The sequence below is a fragment of the Pleurodeles waltl genome, chromosome 9, assembly GCF_031143425.1.
Source record: "Pleurodeles waltl isolate 20211129_DDA chromosome 9, aPleWal1.hap1.20221129, whole genome shotgun sequence".
Lineage (NCBI taxonomy): Eukaryota > Metazoa > Chordata > Amphibia > Caudata > Salamandridae > Pleurodeles > Pleurodeles waltl.
In genome coordinates, this window is record NC_090448.1 from 4,456,698 (window position 1) to 4,474,485 (window position 17,788).

At 46.9% G+C, this 17,788-nt stretch overlaps 1 protein-coding gene across 2 annotated transcripts in view; it reads left to right on the plus strand.

Moving 5' to 3' along the window:
- Positions 1-203: 203 nt before the first annotated feature.
- LOC138258813 (peptidoglycan recognition protein 1-like) overlaps positions 204-17,788 on the plus strand; it is a 70,933-nt gene continuing 53,348 nt past the window's right edge. The window contains exons 1-2 of one of the 2 annotated variants that reach the window (XM_069206061.1): positions 204-343; positions 7,404-7,502. In XM_069206061.1, coding sequence (XP_069062162.1) covers positions 7,454-7,502 — 49 coding nt within the window. In that variant the 5' untranslated portion in view covers positions 204-343; positions 7,404-7,453. The remainder of the gene's footprint in view (positions 344-7,403; positions 7,503-17,788) is intronic. The other variant, XM_069206062.1, reaches the window with a different exon arrangement.

Below are 17,788 nucleotides of genomic sequence, written 5' to 3' on the forward strand. Positions count from 1 at the left end.
ATATTCATCATAGTTGGTATTTACGTTCCTTATGTAATATCCTGTTCCTGATGTAACCACCTCTGGGTGATATACGCACTCCCTAAAACTGTATAAATACATAAACTGAATAAATCAAGAAATACTTGCACAAATGGCAAAATTCCAGGTTTGTGCAAACATGTGAGTCAAAGATCTCTTATTACAGCTCAAGCTGGCTCCATTACTCACTGTGCAGTGCCACACTGAGGTGTGAGCGTGAGGGTAGCTTCGCGGACTACAGGAGTACCGGCCACTGTAAGTATAAAAGGGAGTCCCTGGCTCAGACTCACATCCAGGACCCGTCTGGAGAAGGAAGAGTCAGGTGAGTTCAACTCAAGTAGGGACCCTTCTTGCTGGTTTCATTTATCATGTGGAGTTTTCATATAACAAGGTCCACATTCCTAGTCCAGCACAGGGCTTCTCATTCAACATGTGTCATGTGATGATGATCATGTGTTGGGGCCAGATGCTGCTGGACTGTATCAAATAGGTCCATGGAACCAGCAGAGTCTGGGGTCAGTGGAGGAGTCACACATTCACAGGGCAGGAGCAGGTGGGTGAGACGTCCGGTGATGCCTTCATACATTCTGTGCGGATTGGCTGGTTCACTCTCGTGAGCAGGTGCCAATGGGTTGGGGTCTTGAGTTCCTTCCTGATCATAAATAGCTGGCAGTAGTCGCAGGTGGGGGTGGAGAGGTGACCTGGGGGTGGGGGTGCAGGACGAGGAGACTTCCTCTGGGTTTACCTAGGACCCCTCTACAGCATCAGCAGGTGTCAGCAGTGGGTGGTGCAGCTGTGACCACACAAGGTTTGTTTCCATAGCTGAGGGCATCCTTGAGTGTCACCGGTGGAGGAGAGACCTGGAGGTCTCAGCTCTAAGGTTATGACAACTCGAACATACTTTTCATTCACACATCACTGACAAGTCTGAGCTCCTACAGAGAAGGCCCCTTTCTCTAACACTTAAAAAACCACAGATGAAAATCTGTCACCTTAGAAGACACACTCTTCCCAGGCCCCACCAAGAACCTCAGTCCATCTTCACTGCTCTATCACATGGCCGCCTTCTTCTCTCAGAGAACCTCTGCGATCTACCAGAGAATAAGTCGATGGATCCACCCTTCCCAGGAGTACACAGATCACACAGAGGGCCATCCACCCTGATCTATACTGGAGAGCTGTGCTCCCGGGATCAGGAGAGATGTGCAGCTGTAATGTGCAGAAGTAAAACCTCAGGCTCGAGGAAGTATGTGACCATCAGGTGTGTTCAGAGCAGTTTTATCTCCACCTTGTGCATTTGTCTTTTATTACTGCCTAGTGTCCTTGTTTCATTCCGTCTTGTGACCTTGTGTCTTTCCTTCATCTTATGCCCTTGTGGTCTTGTTTTTTACCCCTGCCTAATGTGCCTGTGTCTTAACCCTGCCTGGTTTTCCTCTGTTTTACCTCTGCCTTGTTCCCTTGGGGTCTTGTGTTTTATTCCTGCCTTGTTCCCTTGGGGTCTTGTGTTCTATCCCTGCCTTATTCCCTTCAGGTCTTGTGTTGTATCCCTGCCTTGAGTTTTAACCCTGTCTTGTGTTGTATCCCTGCCTTGAGTTTTATCCAAGCCTTGTGTTGAATCCATGCCTTGTTCCCTTGCCTTCTTGTATTTAGTTCCTGCATTGTTTGCTTGCGTTCTTGCATCTTATCCCTGCCTTGAGTCATTGAATTGTATCCCTGCCTTGTGCCCTTGGGGTCTTGTGTTTTATCCCTGCCTGGTCCCCTTAGGGGTGTTTGCTGTGTCCCTGCCTTGTCCACTTGCCTTCTTGTATTTAGTTCCTGCCTTGTTTGCCTGTATTCCTGTGTCTTATCCCTGCCTTGATTCCTTCTGTTTTGTCCCTGACTTGTGTTTTATCCCTGGCTTGTTCCCTTGGAGTCTTGTGTTTTATCCTTGCCTTGTTCCCTTGGGGTCTTGAGTTTTTATCCTGCCTTGTGTTGTATCCCCATCTTGTGTTATATCACTGCCCTGTGCTTTATCCCTTCCTAGTGTGTCTGTGCCTCAACCCTGCCAATGTGTTCTTCTACTTTAGACCTACCTTGTATTATCCCAGCCTTGTGTTTTATCCCTGCTTTGTTCCTTTGGGGTCATGTGTTTTATCCCTGTCTTGTTCCCTTGGGATCTTGTGTTTTATCCCTGCCTTGTATTTTATCCCTGTCGTGTGTTGTATCCCCGCGTTGTGTTTTATCCCTGCCTTGTGTTGTATTCCTGCCTTGTGTTGAATCATTGTCTTGTGTTATATCCCTGCCTTGTGTTGTATCCCTGCCTTTGTCCCTTGCCTTCTTGTATTTTGTTCCTGCCTTGTTTGCTTGTGTTCTTGTGTCTTATTCCTGCCTTGAGTCCTTCTGTTTTGTCCCTGCCTTGTTCCCTTGGGGTCTTGTGATCTATCCTTGCCTTGTTCCCTTAGGGTCTGGTGTTTTATACCTGCTTTGTGTTAAAACTGTAAACTGTAAACCTCACAATTGTATAGCGCACTACTCACCCGATAGGGTCTCAAGGTGCTGTACGCATACCGCTGTGGAAGACCTCCTGGCTTTTCCCTGTGAGGTGCCCACTCCTGGGCAGCCCCAGGGTGAAGCCTGGCATCCAAGCGCTGTGAGGGCCATTGTGGAGATTAAGCAAGCTATTGCCCAGAGTTACAGAGTGGGACTCATTAATTAGATTAGGCACCGAGGCGAGAATTATCTGGTCCAAGGGAATTGAGCCCAAGACCTGCCGAGGTGGGAATTGAACCCTGGTCCCGGGCCAGATCCCTGCATCAGGGTCTGCCGCTCTAAGGACTGTGCCACACTTATCCCTTCCCTGTTTTACTCCTGCCTTGTGTTGTATCCCTGCCTTGTCCCCTTGCCTTCTTCTATCTAGTTGCTGCATTGTTTGTTTGTGTTCTTGTGTCTTATCCCTGCCTCGAGTCCTTCTGTTTTGTCTTTGACTTGTGTTTGTCCCTTCCCTGTTCTCTTGGGGTCCTCTGTTTATCCCTGCATTGCTCCCTTGGGGTATCGTGTTTATCCCTGCCTTGTTCCCCTGGGGTCTTGTGTTTTATTCCTGCCTTGTGTGCTATCACTGCCTTGTCCCCTTGCATTCTTCTATTTAATTTCTCCCTTGTTTGCTTGTGTTCTTGTGTCTTATCCCTGCCTTGAGTCCTTCTGTTTTGTCCCTGACTTGTGTTTTATCCATGCCTTGTGTTTCATCCCTGCCTTGTTCCGTTAGGGGTCTTGTGTTTATCCCTGCCTTGTTCCCTTGGAATCTTGTGTTCTATCCCTGCCTTGTACCCTTGCATTCTTCTATTTAATTTCTCCCTTGTTTGCTTGTGTTCTTGTGTCTTATCCCTGCCTTGATTCCTTCTGTTTTGTCCCTGACTTGTGTTTTATCCATGCCTTGTGTGTTATCCCTGCCTTGTTCCCTTGGGGTCCTGTGTTTATCCCTGCCTTGTTCCCTTGGAGTCTTGTGTTTTATCCCTGCCTTGTCCCCTTCGGTTCTTGTGTTTTATCCCCATCTTGTATTTTATCACTGCCTTGTTCCCTTGGGGTCTTGTGTTTACCCCTGCCTTGTTCCCTTGGGGTCTTGTGTTTATCCCTGCCTTGTTCCCTTGGAGTCTAGTGTTTTATCCCTGCCTTGTCCCCTTGGGTTCTTGTGTTTTATCCCCGTCTTGTATTTTATCACTGACTTGTTCCCTTGGGGTCTTGTGTTCTATCCCTGCCTTGTTCCCATACCTTCTTCTATTTAGTTCCTCCCTTGTTTGCTTGTGTCCTTGTGTCTTATCCCTGCCTTGAGTCCTTCTGTTTTGTCCCTGACTTGTGTTTTATCCCTGCCTTGTTCCCTTGGTGTCTTGTGTTTTAGCCCTGCCTTGTTCCCTTGGGGTCTTGTGTTTATCCTGCCCTGTTCCCTTGGGGTCTTGTGTTTTATCCCTGCCTTGTGTTGTATCCCTGCCTTGTTACCTTGCCTTCTTGTATTTAGTTCCTGTTTTGCTTGCTTCTGTTCTTGAGTCTTATTACTGCCTTGAGACCTTCTGTTTTGTCCCTGCCTTGTGTTGTATCCCTGCCTTGTTCCCTTGGGGTCTTGTGTTTCATCCTTGCCTTGTTCCCTCAGGGTCTGGTGTTGTATCCCTGCCTAGTGTTGTATCCCTGACTTGTGTTTTACCCCTGCCTTGTGCTTTACCCCTGCTTTGTGTTTTATCCCTGCCTTGTTCCCTTGGGCTCTTGTGTCTTATCCCTGCCTTGTGTTGTATCCCAGCCTTGTCCCCTTGCCTTCTTCTATTTAGTTCCTGCCTTATTTGCTTGTGTTCTTGTGTCTTATACCTGCCTTGAGTCCTTCTGTTTTGTCCCTGACTTGTGTTTTATTCCTGCCTTGTTCCCTTCGGGTCTTGTGTTTATCCCTGCCTTGTTCCCTGTGGTCTTGTGTTTTATCCCTGCCTTGTGTTCTATCCCTGTCTTGTCCCCTTGCATTCTTCTATTTAATTCCTCCCTTGTTTGCTTGTGTTCTTCTGTCTTATCCCTGCCTTGAGTCCTTCTGTTTTGTCCCTGACTTGTGTTTTATCCATGCCTCGTGTTTTAGCCCTGTCTTGTTCCCTTGGGATGTTGTGTTTTGTCCAAGCCTTGTCCCCTTGGGTTCTGGTGTTTTATCCCTGTTTTGTGTTTTATCCCTGCCTTGTCCCCATACCTTCTTCTATTTAGTTCCTCCTTTGTTTGCTTGTATTCTTGTGTCATATCCCTGCCTTGAGTCCTTCTGTTTTGTCCCTTACTTGTGTTTTATTCCTGCCTTGTTCCCTTGGGGTTTTGTGTTTTATCCCTACCCTGTTCCCTTGGTGTCTTGTGTTTTATCCCTGCCTTGCTCCCTTGGGGTCTTGTGTTTATCCCTGTCTTGTGTTGTATCCCTACCTTGTGTTATATCACTGCCTTGTCCCCTTGCATTCTTCTATTTAATTCCTCCCTTGTTTGTTTGTGTTCTTGTGGCCAATCCCTACCTTGAGTCCTTCTGTTGTGTCCCTGACTTGTGTTTCATCCATGCCTTGTTCCCTTGGGGTCTTGTCTTTTATCCCTGCCTTGTGTTGTATCCCTGCCTTGTGTTGTACCCCTGCCTGGTGTTTTATCCCTGCCTTGTTCCCTTGGTGTCTTGTTTTCTATCGCTGCCTTGTTCCCTTGGGTTCTTGTCTTTTATCCCTGCCTTGTGTTGTATCCCTGCCTTGTGTTGTATCCCTGCCTTGTGTTATAACCCTGCCTTGTCCCCTTGCATTCTTCTATTTAATTCCTCCCTTGTTTGTTTGTGTTCTTGTGGCCAATCCCTGCCTTGAGTCCTTCTGTTTTGTCCATGACTTGTGTTTTATCCATGCCTTGTGTTTTATTCCTGCCTTATTCGATTGGGGTTTTGTGTTTTATCCCTGCCTTGTCCCCTTGGTGTCTTGTGTTCTATCCCTGCCTTGTTCCCTTGGGGTCTTGTCTTTTATCCCTGCCTTGTGTTGCATCCCTGCCTTGTGTTGTACCCCTGCCTGGTGTTTTATCCCTGCCTTGTTCCCTTGGTGTCTTGTGTTCTATCACTGCCTTGTTCCCTTGGGTTCTTGTATTTTATCCCTGCCTTGTGTTGTATCCCTGCCTTGTGTTATATCCCTGCCTTGTCCCCTTGCATTCTTCTATTTAATTCCTCCCTTGTTTGTTTGTGTTCTTGTGGCCAATCCGTGCCTTGAGTCCTTCTGTTTTGTCCATGATTTGTGTTTTATTCCTGCCTTATTTGATTGGGATTTTGTGTTTTATCCCTGCCTTGTTCCCTTGGTGTCTTGTGTTCTATCCCTGCCTTGTTCCCTTAGGGTCTTGTCTTTTATCCCTGCCTTGTGTTGTATCCCTGCCTTGTGTTTTATCCCTTGCCTACTTTAATTTAGTTCCTTCTTTGTTTGCTTGTGTTCTTGTGTCCGATCCCTGCCTTAAATCCTTCTGTTTTGTCCCTGCCTTGTGTTGTATCCATGTCTTGTGTTTTATCCCTGCCTTGTTCCCTTAGGGTCTGGTGTTTTACCCCTGCCTTGTGTTGTATCCCTGCCTTGTGTTCTATCCCTGCCTTATCCCCTTGCCTTCTTCTCTTTAGTTCCTGCCTTGTTTGCTCGTGTTCTTGTGTCGTATCCCTGCCTTGAGTCCTTCTGTTTTGTCCCTGACTTGTGTTTTATCAATGTCTTGTGTTTTATCCCTGTTTTGTTCCCTTGAGGTCTTGTGTTTTATCCCTGCCTTGTGTTTTATCCCTGCCTTGTTCCCTTGGTGTCTTGTGTTTTATCCCTGCCTTGTTCCCTTGGGTTCTTGTCTTTTATCCCTGCCTTGTGTTGTATCCCTGCCCTGTGTTGTATCCCTGCCTTGTGTTATACCCGTGCCTTGTCCCCTTGCATTCTTCTATTTAATTCCTCCCTTGTTTGTTTGTGTTCTTTTGGCCAATCCCTGCCTTGAGTCCTTCTGTTTTGTCCATGACTTGTGTTTTATCCATGCCTTGTGTTTTATTCCTGCCTTATTCGATTGGGGTTTTGTGTTTTATCCCTGTCTTGTTCCCTTGGTGTCTTGTGTTCTATCCCTGCCTTGTTCCCTTCGGGTCTTGTCTTTTATACCTGCCTTGTGTTGTATCCCTGCATTGAGTTGTATCCCTGCCTTGTGTTGTATCCCTTGCCTACTTTAATTTAGTTCCTGCCTTGTTTGCTTGTGGTCTTCATTCTTATCCTTGCCTTGAGTCCTTCTGTTCAGTCCCTGCCTGCTGTCATAGTGACCTGAAGCCTGAACCCTGTAAGATGCCCTAGTGGCAGCTCTACTTGTCTCTTGTGTGGTGGGCCTGGAGGGAAAGGGATTATGATATGTATCAGCAGGCGTGTAATTCCATGGGTGCTGCAGGTGCAGTGCCACCGGGCCCCAGAGGCCTGAGGTGCCCACTGAACCCTGATGATTGCTGTATTTCATAGTTCAAACAGCCACCGGGGGGACCTATTTCCTCCTTGCACTATGGCCTGTGACACTCTGGCTACACCATTGCGCCTGTGTGTCAGCCTAAGGCGGGGGTAGACGGGACCTGTGTTTGGGGCTAAAAGCCTGGACGACCCCCCGCCAGTCCTGTTTGTCTGTGCTTCTCGATCCGCACCCACCACAATTGACTGCATCCGATATTCTCAACTTTATTGGGGTTTGAATGAAGTAAGCGGCTATCACTGGATAGCCAAAGGGGTGCTCCTGTCTCTGTGTGTGAGAACAGTACCCGAGTGTGCAGACTGTTGTGTTCATCCCTGGTGTCCTCATGGTCTTGTGTGCACCACCTTTGGCCCACACTTGTCACTCTTTGTGAGCCGCTCTGCCCCCCCCTTCCTAACTGTACCCCTTCTGTTTCTGCTTTGCAGGGTGCTGCTGCGCTGTTTGCTACTGAAAGAATATTCCGGAAGTGGCAAGGATGCTCCGTGTGGTGGTGCTGCTCTCGGTACTGTGCGCCCTCACGTACGGTGAGTTGTGGGCAGAGCCGCTGACAGTAGGGCTGCAGGGAATGCTGCAGCACCCCAAGATACTCATGCTGCAGTTCTGAAGGGGAATGAGCAATAAAGATGCCTGTAACTGTTGTTTTCATCTTGTCACATTTGCTGTGCACCCAGAGACAGAGGGCAAATGTCAGACTGTCTTCTGACAAGCTGCTGCTTATTGTTTTAACATGGAAACTGGTGTTTACTTTTCTTTCTCTGGCCGCAAAGTGAGAGGATTTTGTAAAATGAGATATGGGACTCTCTTGCTGGTATAAAAGGAAAGGGTGTAAGATGTATTTTTTCTAACACACAACAAAATTTAAATACTTATAAATGAAACATATAAATATTTCAAAATATATCAGCAATCAGAAAAGCCCAAATGAAACACTTTTTTGTAATTAAGTGAGATTAAAACAAAGATTTTCATAGGATCAAATCAACACACTTCAATAAGTGGTGTGCAAATGTCAGATATTCACTGACACCCGATGTCCACGCTCTAATTATCCTTTGTGCGCTACATAGTTTTACCATTAAAGCTGCATGCCCTCTCAAAGTTAGTAGCCATTTCAATGGCGAATGTGCTTTGTGTAAATGAATGTGCGCTACCTCGCCATGCTTTAGTAATATATTTGCCACAGTGTGCTCCAAAATGCACCACGGGATACATAGCACACCCTTACCATTTGGCTGCTGTGTGGGCATGGCTCAGTGTGCATGGCTCCTATTGAGTGATGTGGCTCAGTGCACATGCCTCCTACTGAGTGGGCATGGCTCACTTCGCGTGACTCCTACTGAATTGGCGTAGCTCAGTGCACGTGGCTTCTGCTGAGTGGCGTGGCTTAGTGCGTGCCTCCTAATGAGTGGGTGTGGCTCCTGCTGAGTGGACGTGGCTCAGTGTGCATGGCTCATACTGAGAGGCGAGGCTCCTACTGAGTGGAAGTGGCTCATTTGCTGCCCTTGTTCTTTGTGTAATGGTTGGATTTTTCACAAGTCTATACATTCAGCGATGTACCATTGAAGGCAGCACCCCCATCTGAAAACTGTTCCAGCACCACTGGTTGTGGGTGCTTGGGACACTCAGGGGTCAGCGGGCATTCTATTACCCCGCCTCTGGTTGGAGTTAGGCCACAAGGGGCGGGGCTTTACATCTGCTTGTATTGCAGTTTGTAGGTAAGTGTTTTTAAATGTTTGACCCCGTCACACACTCCAAAACCAAAGACATATTCAGCATCAATCCAAGAGCTGGTATTAGTGATTTATTAGTGATATATCCGTGATCAATTGGTTATCCACAGTGAAGGAGGTGATCACAAAGGGGCCTAGAAGAGGAGGAGCCTCGTGTATCGCTCGCATCCTAGTGATCACGACAATTGGGAGGATCGGAAATACCGCTGAGTTAATACTCTCTGCAGCTAAACCAGAGATAATTTGCGTTAATCTCTTTCAATTTTAGTTTCCCATCTGTTTTTGGAATTGCTGCTTGTAGAGTTTATAGCAGCCTAGAGTGTGAGAAAGTAGCCACTTTCTAGCATGGTTACCCCCACTTTTGGCCGGTTTGTGAGTGTATGTCAGTGTGTTTTTACTCTCTCACCGGGATCCTGCTAGCCAGGACCCCAGTGCTCATAGTGAAAACCCTATATGTCAGTGTGTTTTGCCTGCCTCACTGGGATCCTGCTAGCCAGGACCCCAGTGTTCATGGTTTGTGGCCTAATGAGTGTGTTGTCAGTAGTGCTTGACTGTGTCACTGAGGCTCTGCTCATCAGAACCTCAGTGCTTATGCTCTCTCTGCTTTTAAATTTGTCACTATAGGCTAGTGACTTCATTTACCAATTCTAATTGGCACACTGGAACCCCCTTATAAGTCCCTAAAATGTGGTACCTAGGTACCCAGGGCATTGGGTTCCAGGAGATCCTTTTGGGGAGCAGCATTTCTTTTGCCACCCATAAGGAGCGCCGACAAACACTTTAACAGGGCTGCCATTGCAGCCTGTGTGAAATAGTGCACGCACTATTTCACAGCCATTTTCACTGCACGTAAGTAACTTAAAAGTCACCCATAAGTCTAACCTTCATTTAATGAAGGCTAAGTGCAAAGTTACTGAGTGTGAGGGCACCCTTGTGTTGAAGTAAGCCTCAGCAAGGCCTACTAGTGCAAGGGGTTCGCCCTTCTCTGCACAAAGTCCTCAGACCATATAGGAAGAAGTTGGCACAGAAACTGAAATAAAAGACAAAGATTATTAAACCTCATGAGGTGGTAGTACAGTTCAAACAGCACCCTTTGATAATGTTTGAAGTAGCACACTGAACTAAGAGAGCATGCTCATTTTATACCCACACAGGGGCTAAAAGAAGGTGGTACAATTATAGAAGCAAGACTTACATACATGTAAGGTCATATGGAAATGCACAGTCGACAGGTAGGAGGGGCTAACAGTTTCAAGGACTAGTTGACACATTACTGTCTGTTACTGATTACTAACAGCTGCCGATCTTACTGGGCATGTGCGAAAGTGGGAGATGCTAAATATAACTTGTCACTAGACAGATTTTCCTTTCCTCTGTGTCAAATTATATTGCGACACTCCAGAAATCGTATGGTCCGGGAAGATCTCCGCAAATTCGTCAGGTGATATCGCATGGCCTTTCTCCGTAGTCAAAATCTCTCGATGATCGGTCAGCACAGCAGGTTCCACCAAGGTAGGTAGCACTCTCTTGCAGTGAGTACTATGGACCCAATTCTTTCGGTTCGTCACTCGACTGATGTCCTTATCGCAAGGAGCACCTGTTCTGGGCCTCACCACCTTGGTTCCAAGCTGCTTGATCTTTCAAAGGACTTAATCATCACCTGGTCACCAGGTCGGAGTTCAAGGCCTTCACCTGTAGATCTGTCAGGAAGTGCTTCTCGAACCTGTTGATGAATAGAAACCAAATTGTCGGTTAACTGTGCCAAATAATCATTCATCAGGACACAAGATACATCATATACAGAATTTGGCTTAGGAACTCCCCAATGTTCATTGGCCTTCCAAACACCACTTCGTAAGGACTAAGGCCGATTCGAGAGTGTGGCACTGACCTAATAGGCAATAATGCCAACGGTAATGCATCCGGCCAAGTTAACCCCTTAGCTGCTGGGCCTTTTCCCCCCCAGTGCTGAGCCCTTTTTTGGCTATTTGGGGTAGTTCGCGCTTAGGGCTTCATAACTTTTTGTCCACATAAGCTAACCACGCCAAATTTGCGTCCTTTTTTTCCAACATCCTAGGGATTCTAATGGTACCCAGAGTTTGTGGTTTACCCTGGAGGAGACCAAGAAAATAGCCAAAATACAGTGAAAATTTAGTTTTTTCCAAAAAAATGGGAAAAAAGGGCAGCCGAAGAAGGCTTGTGGTTTTTTCCCTGAAAATGCCATCAACAAAGGGTTTCTGGTGCTGAAATCACTATCTTCCCACCTTTCAGGAACGGGCAGACTTGAATCAGAAAACCACATTTTCCAACACAAATTTGGCATTTTACTGGGACATACCCCATTTTTACTATTTTTGGTGCTTTCAACCTCCTTCCAGTTAGTGACAGGAATGGGTGTGAAACCAATGCTGGATCCCGGAAAGCTAAACATTTCTGAAAACTAGACAAAATTCTAAATTCAGCAAGGGGTCATTTGTGTAGATCCTACAAGGTTTTCCTACAGAAAATAACAGCTGAAATAAAAAAATATTGAAATTGAGCTGAAAACAACAGCCATTTTTCTTTATGTTTTACTCTGTAACTTTTTCCTGCGATGTCAGATTTCTGAAAGCAATATACCGTTTTGTCTGCTGGACTCTTCTGGTTGCGGGGATATAAAGGGCTTATAGGTTCATCAAGAACCCTAGGTACCCAGAGCCAATAAATGAGGTGCACCCTGCAGTTGGTTTTCATTCTATACTGGGTATACAGCAATTCATTTGCTGAAATATGAGGAGTGAAAAAGAGGTATCAAGAAAACCTTTGCATTTCCAAAATGGGATCAAGATAAGGTTTTGAGGAGCAGTGGTTATTTGCACATCTTTGAATTCCGAGGTGCCCATACTAGCATGTGAATTGCAGGGCATTTCTCAAATAGACGTCTTTTTTACACACTCTCTTATATTTGGAAGGAAAAAATGTAGAGAAAGATAAGGGGCAATAACACTTGTTTTGCTATTCTATGTTCCCCCAAGTCTCCCGATAAAAATGATACCTCACTTGTGTGGGTAGGCCTAGCGCCCGTGACAGGAAATGCCCCAAAACACAACGTGGACACATCCCATTTTTTCACAAAATACAGAGCTGTTTTTTTGCAAAGTGCCTACCTGTAGATTATGGCCTCTAGCTCAGCCGGCACATAGGGAAACCTACCAAACCTGTACATTTTTGAAAACTAGAGACCTAGGGGAATCCAAGATGGGGTGACTCGCGGGGCTCTGACCAGGTTCTGTTACCCAGAATCCTTTGCAAACCTCAAAAAGTGGCTAAAAAAACAAGTTTTCCTCACATTTCGGTGACAGAAAGTTCTGGAATCTGAGAGGAGCCTCAAATTTCCTTCCACCCAGCGTCCCCCCAAGTCTCCCGATAAAAATGATACCTCACTTGTGTGGGTAGGCCTAGCGCCCGCGACAGGAAATGCCCCAAAACACAACGTGGACACATCACAGAAAACAGAGCTGTTTTTTGCAAAGTGCCTACCTGTAGATTTTGGCCTCTAGCTCAGCCGGCACCTAGGGAAACCTACCAAACCTGTGCATTTCTGAAAACTAGAGACCTAGGGGAATCCAAGGAGGGGTGACTTGCGGGGCTCGGACCAGGTTCTGTTACCCAGAATCCTTTGCAAACCTCAAAAAGTGGCTAAAAAAACAAGTTTTCCTCACATTTCGGTGACAGAAAGTTCTGGAATCTGAGAGGAGCCACAAATTTCCTTCCACCCAGCGTTCCCCCAAGCCTCCCGATAAAAATGATACCTCACTTGTGTGGTTAGGCCTGGTGCCTGCGACAGGAATAGATCACACAACGGTCAATGTTGGTCCTTACGTGAGGCAGCTGTTGACCCTGGGGTGATCCATTCCTGACACAGACACTAGGTGTAGGCACTCAAGTGGGGTAGTGTTTTTATCAGGACAGGTGAGGAGTCACTGGGTGGTAGGAATATTGTGGATCCCAGCATATTCCTGTAGTTTGTGTGACAGAAATGCGAGAAAAATTAGAGTTTTTTTTCAACATTTCAGCTTTGCAGGGTATTCTGGGTAAGAAAACTTTGGGGAAGCCACACAAGTCACACCTCTTTGGACTCCCCCGAATGTCTAGTTTCCAGAAATGTTTGGGTTTAGTGTGTTTCTCTATATGGCCGCCGAATCCAGGACCAAAAACACAGGTGCCTGCCTTACAAAACCAGTTTGTTTTGCCATGGATAATTTTGATGTCTCCACAATATGATTTGGGTGGTGGAATTTGGGGCTGAACTAAATTGGGGAGCTCCCAAGAGAGCACTCTCTCTCTGCTTGCCGCCGCATTCACCTGCTCTCTGGGTTGGCCTAACCCACTATTACCCAGTTGCACAAACAGCTTGCGAAGGGACAGCAGGACTGTCCTCATCACCTCCCTCATAATGTACTGGAAGAGGAGTTATCGAATGGGACTCCTCTGACTGAAAAATCACTCCCAGAGTCTGCGCCATTGTCCTATCCCTCAGATGCTGTCTCAGTATCTGATGTCTCAGTCTCTGATCCTATGTCAGAGCGGTCCTCTATAACCCGAGTGCAGGCAGCAGTCATCCATCAAGATGCCATCTCTGCTATTGGCTAAACTGTTGCTCTAAAACACTAGCCTACGTAGACAGTCACAAAATCGATGGTGTGTGAGATACGTGCAACAGTAGAGGCCACCTTACCTGCGCTTCTTCCCTCAATCAGCACGTACTTTCAAGACACTCAAAAAACACCTTGTCACATACCATTCGTCACAGTCTTTAGCACCTCCTGCGCCCAGTCCAACAATCATTATTGGTGCTCCCACTCCCTCCTCCTCGGATTCCCTCATTACCCCCCAGCAAAAGTGCCCTTCATCTCTCCATAGACTTTGCTAATGTACTCAGCTATTTACATAAAATACAGATTTGCTCTTTGCAGTAGGCATATAAACCTTCTGCGCTTCTTTATGGCACTAAAACTGCCACTAGACAAGTCGGACCCTTTTCCCCCCAGGGAAACCACACACATATTGACAAAAGTGATATATATATGACAGCCAATCACCTGAAACTCAACTCAAGCAAAACCGAAATAATCCTCTTTGGCCCACACAAAAACACCTGGGACCCCTCATGGTGGCCCACCACGCTAGGCCCTGCACCCACCCCCGCCAACCACGCACGCAACCTCAGCATCATCCTAGACTCCTCCCTCTCGATGACCCAACAAATCAACGCTCTCACCTCCTCATGCTTCAACACACTCCGTATACTGAAAAACATTCAAATGGATCCCCACAGAGACCAGAAAAACTGTCACTCACGCACACATCAGCAGCAGGCTTGATTACGGAAACGCCCTCTACGCCGGCACCACTCTAAAACTCAAGCGCAAACTACACGCATCTAGAACTCAGCAGCACGACTCATCCTCGACCTCCGCCGACACGAACACATCTCTCCACACCTCAAATCCCTCCACTGGCTCCCCATTGACAAAAGGATCACCTTCAAGATCCTCATCCTCGCACACAAATCACTCCACAACACAGGCCCTGCCTACCTCAACGAGAGTCACCTTCCACACCCCCACACGAAACGTCCGCTCAGCTGACCTCTCTCTCGCCTCTGTCCCCCGCATCAAACACACCACCACCAGGGGCAGATCCTTCTCCTACCTTGCACCCAAAACCTGGAACGCCCTCACAACCCACCTTCGCAAGACCCAAAACCTACTTCTTTTCAGGAAGGGCCTCAAAACCTGGCTTTTCGAACAGTGAACCTCCCAGCCCCTTTCCCTCCCCCCACCCCCCCCCCAAGCGCCTTGAGACCCTCACAGGTGAGTAGCACACTTTATAAATCTCTTTGGTATATATAGATCTACCTCTATATATATATATCCATGTACATAGATATATCTATCTACATAGATATATAAATATAGATCTATATATAGATCTATTTTTTTTAGTTGTTGTATGGTTTCCTTGGGGGCCAAAATGGCCCCCAGGGAAACCCTACAACATCTAAAAAAAAAATTGCCCCCACAGGGGGTCACCCTGCCCACGGGCGACCCCCTGTCATTTTATTTATTTTTTTGAAAAAAAAACAATCTCCTGGGGGGGGTGCGCGATCGCGCCCCCCCCCCCCCCCCAGGGGGCACCTACCTTTTTTTTTTAATTAATTATGCCCCCGGGGGGGGTGGCCCGTTTTCCGAGGGGGCCGCCCCCCCAAAGTGAAATCCCTGGCGTCTAGTGGTGTTTCCTGGCCCCCGATCGCAGCTGTGCTGCGATCGGGGGCCAGGAAACACTTTGAGAAGGCCTCGTAAGAAAGGGGAGAGTCTCCCCTTTCTTACGAGGCCTTTTGAAAGTGTTTCCTGGCCCCCCGATCGCAGCTGTGCTGCGATCGGAGGGCCAGGAAACCTGAAAGTGTTTCCTGGCCCCCGATCGCAGCACAGCTGCGACCGGGGGCCAGGAAACACTTTCAGGAAGGCCTCGTAAGAAAGGGGAGTGTCTCCCCTTTCTTACGAGGCCTTCCTGAAAGTGTTTCCTGGCCCCCGATCGCAGCGATCGGGGGCCAGGAAACACTTTCAGGAAGGCCTCGTAAGAAAGGGGAGACACTCCCCTTTCTTACGAGGCCTTCCCGAACGTAGGAAAGGCCGTTTTCCCCATCAAAGCAGGAAGCGGCCGCAAGGCTGCTTCCTGCTTTGATGGGGAAAACACCTTTGCAACGTCAGCGCGCCGCGAGGCGCGCTGACGTCACAAAGGGGCGGGTGGGGGGGTGGGGGGAGACACGGAAGCTTCCGTGTCTCCCGGGGGGGGGTTTAAAAAAAAAAAACAAATCCTCGGCTGCGACGCACCCGAGGATTTATTGATACCCTTCCTGGTGTCGGCCACTAGTCGTGACCCGCACCAGGGAGGGTGTGTGGGCGTCGGCCAGTGGCCGACGCCCGCAACGAAGAGGTTAAGGATGTGGAAGCCTGTATCTTTGCTAATATCAGCTTCAAAGTAGCACTATACCTTTCCACCAACCCTGCTGATTGTGGGTGAAAAACCGCATGGAACTTCTGTTTGACCCCTAATCCTTTCAGGACATACTTAATAACTTCCCCAACAAAATGAGGTCCGTTATCATTCCATAAAAGTCTGCAAACACCAAACCTAGGGAAAAATTATTTCAAAAGCACCTTTGCTGTGGTAATGGCAGTATTATCCTTTTTGGGGTATGCCTCTATCCATTTACTGAAGGCACATACCACACCCAAGACATACTTTAAATTGTTGCAGCGTTCAAGCTGAATATAATCCATTTGTAGAACTTCAAAAGGTGCAGTTGGTGTAGCAAACCCTCCCGCAGGAGTACGCATCCCTTTTCCAGGATTGCATTGTAAACAGATCAAACAAGACTGTACTACTCTCTTAGCTGTACTGGAAATGTCTGGATGCTCCCAAACTTGTGTAAGCAACTTTGTTATTGTTGAAGCTCCAACATGTGCCAGCCCATGTGCCATATGAACCATAGGTTGCACAAAAGCTATAGGCAATTTCCATTTATCCATCTGCTTATTCCGCCAACAGCCCTCATCATCCAATTCTCCTTCTTCAGACCATTGCTCAACTTCGTTCACAGAAGCAGATTTCTGCATATCTAATACGTCTTGTCTAGCATTATGCCAACGTTCAGCTTGTGACTTCACTACATACATAGAAGTAGTACTTCACTGCATCGCAGTCTCACATGCTACGCGGTCCGCAAGGGCATTACCTTGCCCTATCTTATCGGTCACTTTCTTGTGTGCACTACATTTCACAATAGCTAGTTTCTTTGGATATGTCAATGCAGTCAAGAGGTTATGCACTAATTCTCCGTGCATTATCTGCATCCCGTGGGATGTGAGAAAGCCTCTCTCCTTCCAAAGCAAACCAATATCATGAGCCACTCCAAAAGCATAGCGGCTGTCTGTATAAATGTTCACACATAAGTCAGTACTAAGCTCACATGCTCGTGTCAAAGCTATTAGTTCAGCTGCTTGAGCTGACTTCTGTGGAATACGAGCTGTCTCCACTACCGTGTGTATTGTGGTCATTGCATATGCAGCGAGGTCGTACCGTCTGGCAACTTCAAAAAAGGCCCATCAACGCACAATTCCCCGTCTGCATCTGGAAGGGGTGTATCTTGTAAATCAATACGACCCTTTGTCTGTTCTTCGGTAAGGAATATACAATCATGTGTTTCTTGTGACTGAGGCTGAGTCACCGGATATGGCAACAAAGTGGCTTGATTTAGTGTTGCACATCTCTTCAGTGTAATGTGAGGAGCCAGCAATGTCAATTCATATCCTGTCAGGCGAGCGCTAGTTAAATGTTGTGTCTTTGTTTGATTTAAAAGAGCATCAACCCGCATGGGGTACTAACACCAACAGCTTATGTGACAAAACTATCCCTTAACTCTGACGTATTGACACAGCTGTTGCAGTAACTGAACGAAAACACCCACGCAACGCTCGAGCGACAGAATCAAGTACTGCTGAAAAATATGCACAGGGATGCTGCTTATCGCCATGTGTCTGTACTAAAACTGACAATGCACATCCATCTTTCTCATGTATGTAAAGTGCAAAAGGCTTCATGTAATCTGGAGTACCTAACACTGGTGCTGAACAAAGGGCTTGTCGTAGCTTCCGGAAAGCAGTCTCACATTCATCTGTCCATGGGAGGGGCATTGGAGTATCTTTAGTCAAAAGTGCTAGCAAAGGTTTGACAATGTGTGAAAACCCTAGTATCCATTGCCTACAAAAGGAAGTAAGACCAGGGAATACACAAACATCTTTCTGAGTAGAGGGTACTGGTGTGTCTAAAATTGCTTGAATACAATCTGATGTAAGTGCACGGCCCTCCTTAGACAAAAGGTGACCTAAATAGTTTACCTTTGGTCTACAATATTGCAATTTCTTTCATGACACTTTATGATGGTGTGAAGCAAGAAAAGAAAGTACGGACATATAGCACTTTTCACATTGCTCAGGGGTATCAGCTGCCAACAAAATATCATCGACATATTGTAT